Source organism: Siniperca chuatsi, linkage group LG4, assembly GCF_020085105.1.
Source record: "Siniperca chuatsi isolate FFG_IHB_CAS linkage group LG4, ASM2008510v1, whole genome shotgun sequence".
Taxonomy (NCBI): Eukaryota; Metazoa; Chordata; class Actinopteri; order Centrarchiformes; family Sinipercidae; genus Siniperca; species Siniperca chuatsi.
Window position 1 is genome coordinate 31,239,279 of NC_058045.1, and position 13,832 is coordinate 31,253,110.

At 41.4% G+C, this 13,832-nt stretch overlaps 1 protein-coding gene across 4 annotated transcripts in view; it reads right to left on the reverse strand.

Annotated features, from left to right (window-relative positions):
- LOC122875459 (ankyrin repeat domain-containing protein 27-like) overlaps positions 1-13,832 on the reverse strand; it is a 38,184-nt gene that overhangs the window by 12,716 nt on the left and 11,636 nt on the right. For 3 of the 4 annotated variants that reach the window (XR_006377826.1, XM_044194606.1, XM_044194605.1), the window contains exons 3-16: positions 11,822-11,932; positions 10,536-10,844; positions 9,851-9,910; positions 8,241-8,294; positions 7,327-7,392; positions 6,319-6,395; positions 5,313-5,434; positions 4,605-4,683; positions 3,190-3,322; positions 2,979-3,071; positions 2,065-2,186; positions 1,307-1,389; positions 1,088-1,203; positions 290-382 (exon numbers count right to left, since the gene is read on the reverse strand). Coding sequence is in view for 3 of the 4 variants with exons in the window: in XM_044194606.1 (XP_044050541.1) it covers positions 290-382; positions 1,088-1,203; positions 1,307-1,389; positions 2,065-2,186; positions 2,979-3,071; positions 3,190-3,322; positions 4,605-4,683; positions 5,313-5,434; positions 6,319-6,395; positions 7,327-7,392; positions 8,241-8,294; positions 9,851-9,910; positions 10,536-10,844; positions 11,822-11,932 (1,518 nt within the window). In the remaining variant the exon portion in view is untranslated. Of the gene's footprint in view, positions 1-289; positions 383-1,087; positions 1,204-1,306; positions 1,390-2,064; positions 2,187-2,978; positions 3,072-3,189; positions 3,323-4,604; positions 4,684-5,312; positions 5,435-6,318; positions 6,396-7,326; positions 7,393-8,240; positions 8,295-9,850; positions 9,911-10,535; positions 10,845-11,548; positions 11,632-11,821; positions 11,933-13,832 lie in introns of all 4 variants that reach the window. The other variant, XM_044194607.1, reaches the window with a different exon arrangement.

Consider the following 13,832-nt stretch of genomic DNA (forward strand, 5'->3'; position numbering starts at 1 on the left):
TGACCAACACATTTTCTATTTGTTGACTAATCCAGTGCTTCCAAACCTTACTGGGGGAGAAAATAATAAAAAAAAAATTCTGAAATATGGTTTAGTTTTACCTCTACTGGCCTCTAAAAATTCACTGAGCTGCTCACAATTTATAGAAACGCTCCCTGTAATCAGGAGTCACATGTAAGGGGTCAAAAGCAAAAAAAGGTTGGGAGCGACTGGACTAATTGATTAATAAAATTCAGAATCTGGGGTGAAAAAGCGGTTACAATAAAGACAAAGTGAGTTTCTGACTTACGTCCTCGTGCCCGTACATGCAGGCGAGGTGCAGCGGAGTGTTTCCGTTGTTGTCCTGAGCGTCCGTGTTGGCCTTGTAGTGCAGCAGCAGCAGCTGCAGGACAGAAGGTACATTATTTATTAAGTTTAGTGTATGATATTAGTATTATATAGTATTATTGCCTTTGTTTTCTATTATTGTAATCTTAATTAATCTGTAAATATCTTTATTTCCTATTTAGTTTTCCTATTTATTGATATTGATATTATTCATACCTCCATTACTGCTGTGCAATATCTTAATAATCTCAATAAGCTACACTTAACTCGACAGTACATGCACCACTACTTATTACTTATTTTATTACATTGTATTATTATACTGTATTATCATCATCAACTGGTAAACCCACTTGGCACTTCACACATATTTTATTTTATACTTATACCCACCTGGTACTTCATTTATTTTCTGACCTGTTTTTATAGTTTTATAGTGTATTGTATTATATTTTTTGCTAGTACTTTCTCCTGTGTGCACTGACGTAAAGGCGAGCTGCTGTAACAGTTTCCCTTCGGGGATCAATAAAGTATTTCTGATTCTGAATATCTTAACATCTGCTTTGTTTTGTAACTCCGTTTTAAACTTGCAATAATGGTTTTATTTTGGCCACCTGGGGGCAGCAGAAACAAGCTGTGAACACAACATTGTTTTCTGTAAATGGAGGGTATTTTTATGATTCTTGTGTATTACGTATAAACACACAGACAAGCGCTGAGGCGTAAGAGTGTGTGTGAGTGTGTGTGAGTGTGTTTTCACCGTGACTCCCTGGTATCCCCGCTGGCAGGCCAGGTGCAGCGGTGTGAGGGCGTGGTAGTCTGTGGCGTTGACCGGTGCGCCTTTACACACCAGCAGGTCGATCAGCTGGGACTGACCTGCCGCACGCACACACACACACATTTTTAACACAAAATAAATACGTAAATTAGAGTTCCCATTGTTCATGTTTTATCGCTCTGTGTGTTCACAGCTGCTCACCACAGATCGCAGCGACGTGCAGCGGAGTGTAACCTCGGTCGTCTCTGGAGAACGGTGTGACGATGGATGGGTCGTTCAACCGCCTGCAACAGGAAGTCAACAACCAAAGTTACCTTACAGTAGTAGCTAATGGCTGAACAGGTTAATTAAAGAGCGTCACTTACTGAAACTCAAAAGGCAGAAAAGTGATTTCAGTTACAGTAATGAGTGCTTGGGGGAATAAAGGGGAAAGAAAGAAGAGACTTTAAATGGTCTTTAATGAATAGTCTGGCATCAGAGAGTAACAGAGCTGTGCGTCAAATGTTCAAGCTCATAAAATGCTGTGAAATCACACCCTGCTCACTGTTTTCTCAGGGTGATGACAAGTATTTAGATGCAATTCTGACTCATGTCCCCTGTTGGCCACCATAGATGATTCTTACAGCCACGAGAAGTACAAACCGGTCTGAATGTCACAAATTAAAGGTTAATGTGAGTGGGTTCAAGTGGGAAGTGAAAGAGCAAACAGCTTTTTCGTTCCTGATTCACAGCTCTGATGCAACAAAAAAAAAAATGGAGAAAAAGGGGAAATGAGATCGAGTAGAAACGAAAATAGAAGTTGGAGGGTTTCCCGGGAAAACATGGCAGCACTGTTTCATTTCCAGTAACACACTTAATAAACGTGACTCTTAAAGCAGCTTCATTAATACACTTTTATTTCCTGTGAGTGTGTGTGTGTGTGTGTGTGTATGTGTGTGTGTGTGTGTGTGGACGCTGACCCGGACAGCTGGAGGTCACAGAGGTCACAGGAGCAGAGGGGATGACACATCCTGACGTCCTCGTTGCTCTCTCCTTCACTCAGCAGACGTTCCACCTCCGCTTCGTTTCCATTTGCTATGTGCTACAACACACACACACACACACACACACACACACAAAACATGAGAAATTAAAACAATATTCATTCTTATTTATTGCACAGTAAGACCCCTATAACGACCCCTAAATCCCCTGTAGGACCACAGAATACAGTCTGGAACACACCAGGAAACATCGACACTCCCCAAAACACCAAGCGCCTTCATTCATTTCAATGAGACCCATGCGTTGGCAGAAAGTGCATCAAACGAACGCTCTGGCCAAAAATATTTAAAGTCTAGCTTAACATTTTCCACAACGCACTGCAACTACAGCTGCAGCGATTAAGAAAATTAATTGGCAACTATTTTTTATAATCGATTAATCGTTAGAGTAACTTTTCAAGCCCAAATGTGAGAATTTGCTTCCTTTCCTCGTCTGAAATGATAGTAAAGTGAATATCTAGGTAATGAGGTAGTGAATATTTAGGTTTTGGACAGCTGGACAGTGTGATGACATCACCTTGGGCTCTAGGAAATTGTGATTTTCACTGTTTTCTAATGTTTTATAGACCAAATGAAAAAAGAATAATAATATAATAATAATAATAATAATAATAATAATAACGACAATAACAACACCCATTATCCATTCACTTCAATACAATGTGACTTTTTTGGAGCCACCATCTGGGGGCCATTAGAGGAACATCAACCTCAACATTCAGCTCTAATGATTACTGCTGTCTGAACATCTGATTGATTGGTGAACGGGTGGAAGTGGCTGATGGATTCTGGGACGTCTGCAGAGCGGTGGTTCGGTTTCCTGAGCTCACCTCAAACAGACAGTGGATGGGCGTGGCGGCGCTCTGAGACAGCAGACTCATCCTCTCTTTGAACAACGCCTTGTCATTCAGCTCACCTGAGCCCTGAGGGGACAGAAGCAAGAAAGCACGGACGACCTTCATTACCATTAAACGCAGCCGAGTAACAACACCGGGACGACTGAATATAATTCCCACTCCTGTGTAAATGTGAGTGACTCACATGGTGTGTGTCCTGCAGCTTCCCCAGGTTGATGAACTCCACTGCGGCCTCGAAGGTGCTCAGACAGTAGCTGAGTTCATCTTTACTGGAGTGGCTGAAGCAGAAGTTCCTGATGTAGCTCAGGTTGGCCATCCTGAGGACCAACAACAAAAAACCTCAGTGATTAACTACGTACACAGCTAGAAAACGTTTCCTCCAGCTACTTTCAGTGTTTTGCTCCCTGTAGATTAAACTGACAGACATTGACCAACAGGTGGTTAAATGGTAACCTTCAGTGAGGTTCCTGTTTACACTCAACAGTCATGTTCTTGAGAACAAAACCCATGAGATTTGGTTTGGCTGTATTATGTTTTACCCTGTCCAGCATGGAACATGGTAATCCATCCAACTGTTGTTGAGACGTTTCAGCCTGAACCACGATGTGAACCTGCCCGCGGCGCAACATAAAAAGTCAGGGGATCGTTAAAGTCAGCAGGCTTCGTCCTCTGGGGATCGTGAATATCTGTCCAATCTATCCAATAGCTGCTGAGTTACTTCAGTTTGGTGAACAGACCGACCCACACTGCAGGCATGCATAAATAACTACAGCTGTTTAAGAGTGTTTGCACCGTTCCTCTGATGGAGTCTGCTTATGTGCAGGGTCAGAGTATCTTTTTTCATTTGGACTTCCCATAATTCCCTGCTATTAATGGTAAAAAAAAAAAAAAAAAGCTATTATCTTGGCTGACGGTGAATTCGGATGCAACATTCACAGCACAAACTCCGCGACGGTTGATGAGGCGACAGCGCGAGTCTTGTTTTCATGGTAGCAGCTTGTCGCCTGTCGGTCGGTGCGCTTCTTCAGTCCAGACTGAAATCTCTCGATTTGTTTAAGGTGTAATTTCGAGTTCATGGCCCCCAGAGGACTGCTGACTGTTCATCTAGCACCACCATGAGGTTAACATCTGCGGTTTTCAGTGAAATGTCTCAAGAACTATTGTATGGCTCACCATGAAATGTGGTTCAGACATTCATGCTCCCCTCAGGATGAACTGTAATAACTTTGGTGATCCTCTGACTTTTCATCTAGCGCCACCATCAGGTCAAGTTTTTAAATTTGTCTAATTCTTTGGTTTATGACCAGATACCTGCAGAACTGATGACATCTCATCAGCATCAGCTGGACTTTGTGTTTAGTGCTAATTAGCAAATGTTAGCACGCTGACATGCTAAACTAAGATGTGTTAGCATGTAGCTCGAAGCACCGCTTTCACTTTCAGTTTCACCCTTCTTCAGTTTTCCTCCACACGGCTGACGACAGAGCGAGCGGCACTACTGGACGTTTACACACTCCAGAAATGACAGATCCGCTTCTTTGTTTCCTCCACACAAGCCACGAGGTCAAAAGGTCACAGTGAAGCCCCCTCCCTGCTCACCAGTTGGGGATTTCCGTCTTCACCAGCAGATAGAGGACGACAGACAGCAGGTCGTCTGCGCACACAGCCTCTATACTGACTGCAGAGGAAGACACACACTCAGTTAGGCCAAACACTGAAAACACAACCCAAGAAACGCACGAAAATAACACATGAAGTCCTGACGCTGCCGGACACTCTCCCTCTGTCCAAACCAAATGACTAAATTGACCACTTGACAAACATTAATTAGGAGCGGATGGTACCACTGTGCAGACTGACAGCGGCTTGTTGTGGGCCAATAAGTTTGGATTTCCAAAGCAAACTGGACAAACAAATTTGAGGCTGCAAGAGCGAGTATTGTCCCGTGTGCTGATCTGATTACAGAAAGCGAGAGGACGCTCAGAGATCACAGAGAGTTCAGTCCGCCTGTCCAGAGAGGTGACCGGCTGACTTCCACACAGACGGGACAAAATATTAGTCACACTTCCTCTCTGATGAGGTGAATCCAAGGAAAGGCCCTTAATCAAAATGTACCAAGAACAGAAGACAAAATGTCTTCAGATACATTCAGTTCAACAAACTAAATTCAGCTTTGAACTGAACCACATTTATCAGCAAAACACGTTGAGGGTTATTATTCTGATCCTGAGATGGAGATTAAAAAACTGACGGAGATTTAATAGACAGAGAGATTCACACTGAGTACCACGGACAGTCAGTGCATACCGGTGCGTCGGGGGGTCTGGGTGGCGGTCAGGACGACTCTGCGCAGACACAGCAGTTTGAGGAGGGGGGAGGTGTGCTGGTTGAGCTGACTCAGCTCTCTCTTCGCCCGAGACAAGTTTATACTGCGGGAACAGCAGCACAGGTAACAGGTCAAAAATATAAAACGGGGCTTTAGTTCGGAGATATATTTAGAAAAGTTCTTATCAACAAAAGAGAGGAGTTAAACATGTCACTGAGATTTTAAGAGGATGATAATGTGTGTACAGAGTTTGACAAAAACATCTTATCACAAGGTCCACTTCCATATTCCAACACGTGATAAACAATCTCCATGACAGCAACACAAACTCCCGCTGCTGGTGAAGGCCAAGAGATGTGGCTGAATACTGAATACAGAAGAATTTTCTGTGCAACTGCTATTTCCAAGGTTAAGAAATTTAAGCTAATCTATGTACAGAATGTCTATTTTTCATTATGATAAAATAATATCTGTTACATGTAACTGACATTTTAATATACTTTTAAGACGTATCCGTTGTTTATGAATATCTTTTAACAATTAACTACAAATCATTTGTATTTTTCCTTGCAGGCAGCCGTTGGTTGCAGAGAGAGACTTTGAGAGTTGTGTTTATCTGTTTTTCAGTGTAACATTATCACACTGCAGGGGGGGGGTGTTTACATTCACTCTGAAATCTGAGATTTAAAAAGGACAGCTGCTGACAGCAAACCAAATTCACATCATCATTTAAAAATTTAAACGTTTGCTTGTTGTTTGTCTTCTGGATTTGATTTATGCACGTTCTCGGACGACTGAGCGTTCTTGAATGCACCAGCGCAGTACCACACAACCTAACATTAACAAAAACATAAAGGCAACTACACGTTATCTATTATCTAACTTTGTGGAAGTGGAACATAAACACACGATGCATCACGTTGGCTCCAAGCAGACACGGTTTTTCAAACGACCAGGTGCTCCACAGCTGCAACATGTTGAGCTGACCTGAACTCGGGTTTGACTCCCAGGTCTTTCTGCTGCAGTTCCTGCAGACTCCTGCTGGTTTTGTTGAAGGCAGCGTCCTGTTGACGAGCAGCAGAACAGGCATGAGAGCTGCTCTGAACACATTACGGACATTACATCAACATGAAAAGTACAAGTCAACATCAGTTTTCACTGCATCTTTGATTCATTAACCGGAAGTTTTCATCACGGCAAAATCAAAGAGAGACAGAAATGAAAGAGAAATATGCAGAAATCTGTCATCACTGAGATGTTTAACGCATCCCAGGAGTTATTTTATCATCGAGTGCTCTGATGTCCTCTACTATAATTTCAAAATCAGCATTTGACTTGCTGAATTCAGCTGGGAGATATAACAGTCACAGCAGCTGTCCCCCATTTAAACCCAACATGTCTTGTAGCTGCATTGCATCCTGGTCTACAGTATTTGCTGCTCCTGTGGGAGGACAACTTTGTCTCAGTGTCTCTTCTTCTCTGATGGATTTCTCCCCGTGTGACTGCCGAACGGTGGTGCAAAATGGCGGCTCTGCAAAGAAGCCCTGACTTTTTGTTTTTGGACTGACACTAAAACCTGACGATTACCATTGATACCTTATAGTCCTGAACATTTTAAAAACAATTACAAACACCACTGGAGCTGCAGATGCTAATCGCTAACCCCTAGCGGTATCTAACTTTACAGACAGGTATGAAATACTTCTTCAGCAGGAAGTAGTTCCAATGGAAAACTGGCCACAGTGAGAACTGCAGAGCATTCAGAGTAACCACAACACAGTTTCTGGAAATAAAAGCTGCTTAAGAGTTTTTAAAATGTCATTTCTCAAAGCTATAAGCTCCACAAAATAAAACTCCATTCACTTCCATTTCATTGGGGTGGAGGCGGAAATCTCAAAACCTGGACAAATGAAACCAAAACTATCTGCATGGACAGACAGACACCACAAGAGATGAGAAAATAAGAGTGATAGAGCAATGAGAATTCAAACCTACCTGGCTGGCTTCAAGCGTTCCCACAAAGTTAAAAATTAAATCATGGATACCATGATGAACATACATCTGGGACAAGAAGAAAAACATTTTAGTTTACACAACGGCTGCGAGAAAGCAAAGTCACAATCAGTTTGATTAGCAGAGTGAGTTGGAACAAAGGTTTGACCACAGCTGTAAGACTGACTATGAAGAAAGACGCAGGACATAAAACTGCTGAAAATACTAATTCAAGCAACAGGTTTGTGCATTTTGGACTTCTATAAGAGCCATTCAGAGCTTGGAAACAATCCAAAAGCTTATACCAGGTTATACCTTTAACTTAAATGGCTTTTCGCCTAAAACTACTAAAAGCAGAATAAAAGTTACGTTGAGTAAAGGTTTGTATTATTTCTTGGTTGTGATGCAGCTGGAAGCCCTTAGTTGCTGTCAGTCACACAGAAAACCTCACAGACTTCACCGATTAGTTGGATTACTGTTCTCATCATATTCAAAACCGTCAGAATTCGAATAAATGCATTTTGTAACTGGATTTTTGTACATTATACATTTATTTAATAATAATACATAATTCTTGAATGCAACTTGTTCACGTCAGATGTTTCGTTATTTTCAAATAGCCCTTCTTAGTAGAAAAAGACAAAAAGCTGTGCTCACTGCTGTATAGTCAGATGGGTTTGTGATGTGTGAGCATGTGCTCGTACTCTCCTTCACCGATGTTCGAGATCGTTCTTTAGCGTTTGCACTGCTAAAAAATGGCGGCTGCCTGCAACCTGACAAGTTCTCTCATTTAATGTTGATTATTTTTAGAAATATTTATGTAATCTGTCTGTTAGTGAGATCTGTGTTTCATGCAAAGTGCTTTAGAAACAAACTTCAGCTTGAATCCATAAACACACTAGCGAGAGTGAGGTTACCTCTACCGCCTGTTTGAGAAGAGTCATCTGAAGATCCTGCTTCGCCAGAAGTTTCTGAAGAAATAAAAAAAACCCAACACATTCATCAGACCAGTAAATGCAGAGAAATGCATTATTCACTGCACAGGAAGTGATGCAACTCCTCCGTTTACTGTGATTAGCCAGAAAATTGAGATAAGGGACGGGGTGTGTGAAATGAGTTATGACACAGATCATCTTATTACACTCCAGAGGGCCTAACAGGACACTCTGGTGTGTCCGTTAGAGAACCTGAAGATCAGACTGAAACTGCATTTCCAGGTTTTTCACCAACAACTTGTCTTCAGATGGTCAACAAAGTGTAAATATCAGAGTTTCGTAATACCCAGGCTCACACAATGAGTTGTGATGTTAAACTGCAGCACATGATGGCTAACTGGCCAACTGTGTGACAAGTTAACGGTAGAAAAATAAAAAAAATCATATGACTTCCATTTATTTTGTAACGCCCTGTGATGAAGAACACGTTCAGGCTGCTAACAAGAACCAACAGTGGAGTTAAAGGACAGCGTCTGCCTGAAAACAACAGTCAGCCGCCCATATGAACATTTAAAAGAAAGTGTTTCTTGCTGTAAACATTCTTCCTGTTCAGACTGGCCACGAGGAGATATCATCTTAATGTGCTTTCAGTGGAAGTGATGGGAGACAAAATCTAAAGTCCTTGTTTTGTGGAAAAATGGTTTAAAAAAATAAATAGAAAAGATAAATAGTCTCAGCAGCCTGAGTTAGACAAATGGAAATCTTCCAAAGTGAATAAAAAAGTTGCAGTGGAAGGACAGCAACAAACAAGCGGATTTTGTACTAAAAAGGCTGTAACTTTGGAAGGTATCTACTGGATTTGATTGTGGATGACTGCGGAGGACTGTGGGTTCTGTCCTCCATCAACACTGACAGTCCATTAGGATTAATGGCCAGTATGGACGGGAGGACTGATTACAGCAAGCAGAACCTGTTTCAGTGTTCAAACGGGCATTGAAAAATTGTGAACCTATCCTTTAACGTCTGGCCTCCATAGTTTACATCCTGTTTCTCATTGGTCCACTTCATGTGAAATATTAACCAGTGATTAATTAATGCACTATTTATGTCTTTGTCTTAGATTCTATTTTCCTCATTTTACTTGATTTTCTTTTATACATTTTGTCGGAGAGAGCTTGAGAACAAGAATTAAACTGAAACCTGAACACAAAATATGTGGTAAATACAACATGGCTGTCTGACTATGACAGACTTTACAAGTTGACAAGAATCACCTAAACGCCTTATTAAAAGGATAAGCACGTTTTATTTCTGCCTGAGCACTTTAAGGACTTCGGGTCCACGTTGGCTTAAAAGCAGAGGCTGAAAGTTCATTCCTGACCTCGGAAACGTTTGAGCCAAACGTAAAGCGAAAGTCCTCCATGTGCTCCAAAAAGGAAAGCTGCATTTCTCAGAGCTGTCGAAGTGGGACATGCCTGTTGACCAGTTACGTCATATTCAGCGTAGAATCCCGCACAGTCTACATCTCTAACCCAACACCTTCCATTATCTCCATCAGTCTCCACTGCATCGGACTGACAGCTTCTACTCACCAGGCGAGAGTCTCTCAGCAGACACTGAAGACATTTAGTGTAAAGTCCATTCACAGAGTCCTGAGCGGAGAGAGGACAGGAGGGCTGTCAGTGCTGCAGGGAAGCTCTGCTGACTAAAAGTCCACTTGAATTATTGTTCAGGTTATAATTACTGTTAAAAAGGAAAAATACACACTAAAATATAATAAATAATCAATAAATAATGCATTTTAAAAGCTCATAATGTAAGGAAGAGTCTGTGTGCATGAGCCTGTCTAGAAACAAATGCTTTAAGTCAGACTTGAGTCACTTAAAGTTACTTTTACTCTTATCCACAAAAGCTGTATTTGAATTTTTTAATAAAATTATTTGCTTTATGCTTTTTCTCAAGCACCTCAGCCAAATAAGTCCTGCATTTATAGTTTATTGTTAAAATAAATTTTAAAAAAAACAAAGAAGAAGAACACGATGAAAAACAAGTACGCTGCAGGAAGGAGAGCAATTAAAGAGGAATGGAATAAAATGTATAGCTGAAACGGACAAACGAGGAAGAAGATGAAGAGGTGAGGAAGAGGAAGGAAGTGGCAGAAGGAAAGAAGACAAAAGAGGAAGATGACGGAAGAAGAATGAAGGAAAACAAGGTGAAGAAGAGGAAGGAAGAAAGATGGAAAAGAGTGAAGAGGAAAGGGAAGAGAATCTGTCCTACTATGTGGTGTCGGAGTCCCTTCCTCTCCTGCTCTTTGAAGGCCTGACAGAAGCCGTGGATGAACTTGTCCAGTTTCTGGCCGTGGCGGCCCAGGAACTCCCTGACGTCCTCCAGGCTCTTCAGGCAGTAGGGGGGCGGCGGGCCGAGCTCGTCCGGGCTCGGGTCCACCTCGACGGGCCTGGAGATGCACAAGATGCTGTAGCTCTGCTCCTGGTCGTTGTAGAAGGTTTCCTCAAACAGGATGGGGACCGACGCCGGAGCCGGGAAGCCGGATCCCAGCAGGACCTGCCTGTCCTGGATCCTGACCTCCTGCAACACACAACCAGACCAACACTTGTGGTAAACAGGTACACAGTATTTATTCTGTCAAATTAACAGCAAAATACAGGTAAAGTGTATATATATATATATATATATATATATATATATATATATATATATCCCCATTTTGTCAACAGATCCCATGAAAAGTCCAAAACCACTAGTCCGTCTCTCAATCCTACCAGACTTCTGTGGCTCTCAGCTCAGAGCCCACTGGTTCCTACTGGAGACGTGAATCTTTAAAAACTGTTTCATATTTAAAAAGGCTCAGTAATTTCCTAAAACAGACGCTCGCTGTAGTTTTTAACCAAACGTTACTCAAACAGGAAATGTCACCCAGTGCAACAGTGCGGCTCATTGATGTGTTTTTAATAGTTTTTGGACAACAACAGAGGAAGATATATCAGACTGTGATACACACACAATATTGTGGGATTTGTTTACAATGAAAAAAATATTGAATATTGCCAGCCTTACCCTTAATAATGTAACTCTGAAGATGATACAGATGAAGTAGTCTGAGGTCTTAATGTAGGTCGGAGGTTAACCAATAAGCTTCTGTTTATTAACACTTTTGGAAAAGCCAATAGAAGCCTCCTGTTTTAGTTTCAGTTTTAGAAAAGTCACCTGAAACTAGCTACTGGAGCTTTTTTTTTTTTTTTTTTTTTTTTTTTTTTTAAACCTTGACCAACCTGGACTTTTGAGCGTATAATAAGCTCCTTTTGTTTTGAATGCAGACTTGGGGACAGCCCTTGCTTACGGTGCAAGATAGACTCTGAAACAGCAAAAACACGTTTTCACAGCAACATTTTGACATTTCATCGCAGGAAAGATACAAATGTTTGTTTTGTTGAGTTTTGTCGTGTTGTGTTATGTCACAAGACTAATTTGTGCGTATTTCTTGGACTCGAGAGTTTTCAGTGCCTCCGATGGAGCTGATGTTTAAGAAGTGAAGCAAGACAAACCTTTCCATCCGCAGTCCGGTATCCGTCCTCCACAAGCTGCAGGACATAGCTGTCGAACTGAGAGTCTGAGTAGCTGCTGACGGTCAAACTTCCACAACAAGGCACCAGAACCTGCAGGGGGCCAACAACGTTTTACTTTTCCATTCAATTTATTAACCACTCTACACATATTTAAACTGACCTATCCTAACTACATCCAACCTTCCTGACTTGTTTCATCAGAGTTCATGACTTTGTGTTCACCCTGAGCTGCTGAGATGCGAAAGAGCAGCAAATTCTTTCTGTGGCTGGAAGTTTTGATTTTGTCCAGAAAGAAGAACAACAAGACTTTCAGATACTGAAGCTGTCTGATTTGCTAAATGCTGACAGCAGAGGAAACTGACTCACCCTGATGTTAGCAGGCAGACAGGAAATAACGCAATGAGTGGACGCACCACCACAGCTGGTAGGGAGAAACACTGGACGTGATATAAAGCGTAGTGAAACGCACGGCCCTTACGAACAGTCTGAGTAAAAAAAAAAAACGTTCAAAGAGTAAATGTAATTCTTTACCTTAGCATTTTTAAATTACCACACAAAATAATATGCTGTACTATAGTGAAATGTATTACATATACTATATGTTACATACAGTGTAAATAAAAGAGTATGTTTAGTGTAGTAAAGCATGGGTTGTCTAGCCAAGGCTAGACCAGATTTGTTTTTTAAAGGCAGCTGATTGGTGTAAACTGATTTCAACTCAGAGTCATTCGAAGTAAAACAGAACTAGTCTGAACACGAAAGGCCGCGAAACATTTAGACTGTGAGATGCAGCTGAAATCTCTGAATAACAACGTAGAGTGAACCATGTGGTAAAATAATTTTGTAAACTTTAAAACTTTTTAAATACTAAATGTTGGTTTGAGAAAACAAACTCACCACAAGGTGAGACTGCTGTTTCAAAGGTCAAGTAAGAACTTTTAACCGCAGCTAAAGGTTTGGTGTTTTAATTCAGTTTATTTCAGTTTCGTTATATATAATGCAGCCTATAATTTGCTTTCAGTGTAATGTGGTATAGTGTTTCATACATTGCAGAGTTTCTCAACCTTTGGTTTGGGCCGCCCTCGCTTGATCTGCAGACGGGCTAATGAGCGATTGTTAGCCACGCTAGCGGCATGGCAATGTTGGCCTGTCCGACTGAAATATCTCAACAACTATTGGATGGATCGCCATGACATTTCGTACAGATATCGATGGTGCCGAGAAGATGAATCCTACTGACTTTGATGATCCTCTGACTTTTCCTCTAGCGCCACCATGAGCTTCACATTTGTGGTTTTGAGTGAAGTATCTCAACAACTACTGGATGGATTGTGATTAAATGTGGTTCATCATTCGTGTTCCCCTCAGGACGAACCGTAATAACTTTGCTGATCCTCTGACTTTCCATCTAGCGCCACCATCAGGTCAAGTTTTTAATTTGTCCAATTCTGTGGTTTCTGACCAAATACCTGCAGAGCTGATGGCGTTCGGATCAGCCTCAGCTGGACTTTGTGTTTGCTGCTAATTAACAAACGTTAGCATGCTAACACACTAAACTACAATTGTAAACATGGTAAACATTATACCCGCTTAACATCAGCACAGCATTGTCATTGTTAGCATGCTGATGTTAGCATTTAGCTCAAAGCACCACTGTGCCAAAGTACATCCTCACAACATGGCTGTAGACTCTATATATATATCTTTATAAAAATACATTTACTACATTTGAAATTTAGCATCATTTCTATCCACTCCATGCAGACTTCCCTCCATACTCTTGAAACTATAGCACAAAAGACAAATTGACAGCATTTTATTTGGAGGGTCGTGAGGATTTAAGGATCTAAAAATGTGGTCACAGGCCAGAAAAGGTTGTGAAACCAGGATGTATTGTACAAAGTGTGTACGTATGCTGTCTTGTATGTTGTCTCTTGTATAACTGATTTTCCAGGTCAGCAGTCTGCTGTGAAATGCATATTAGAAGCTG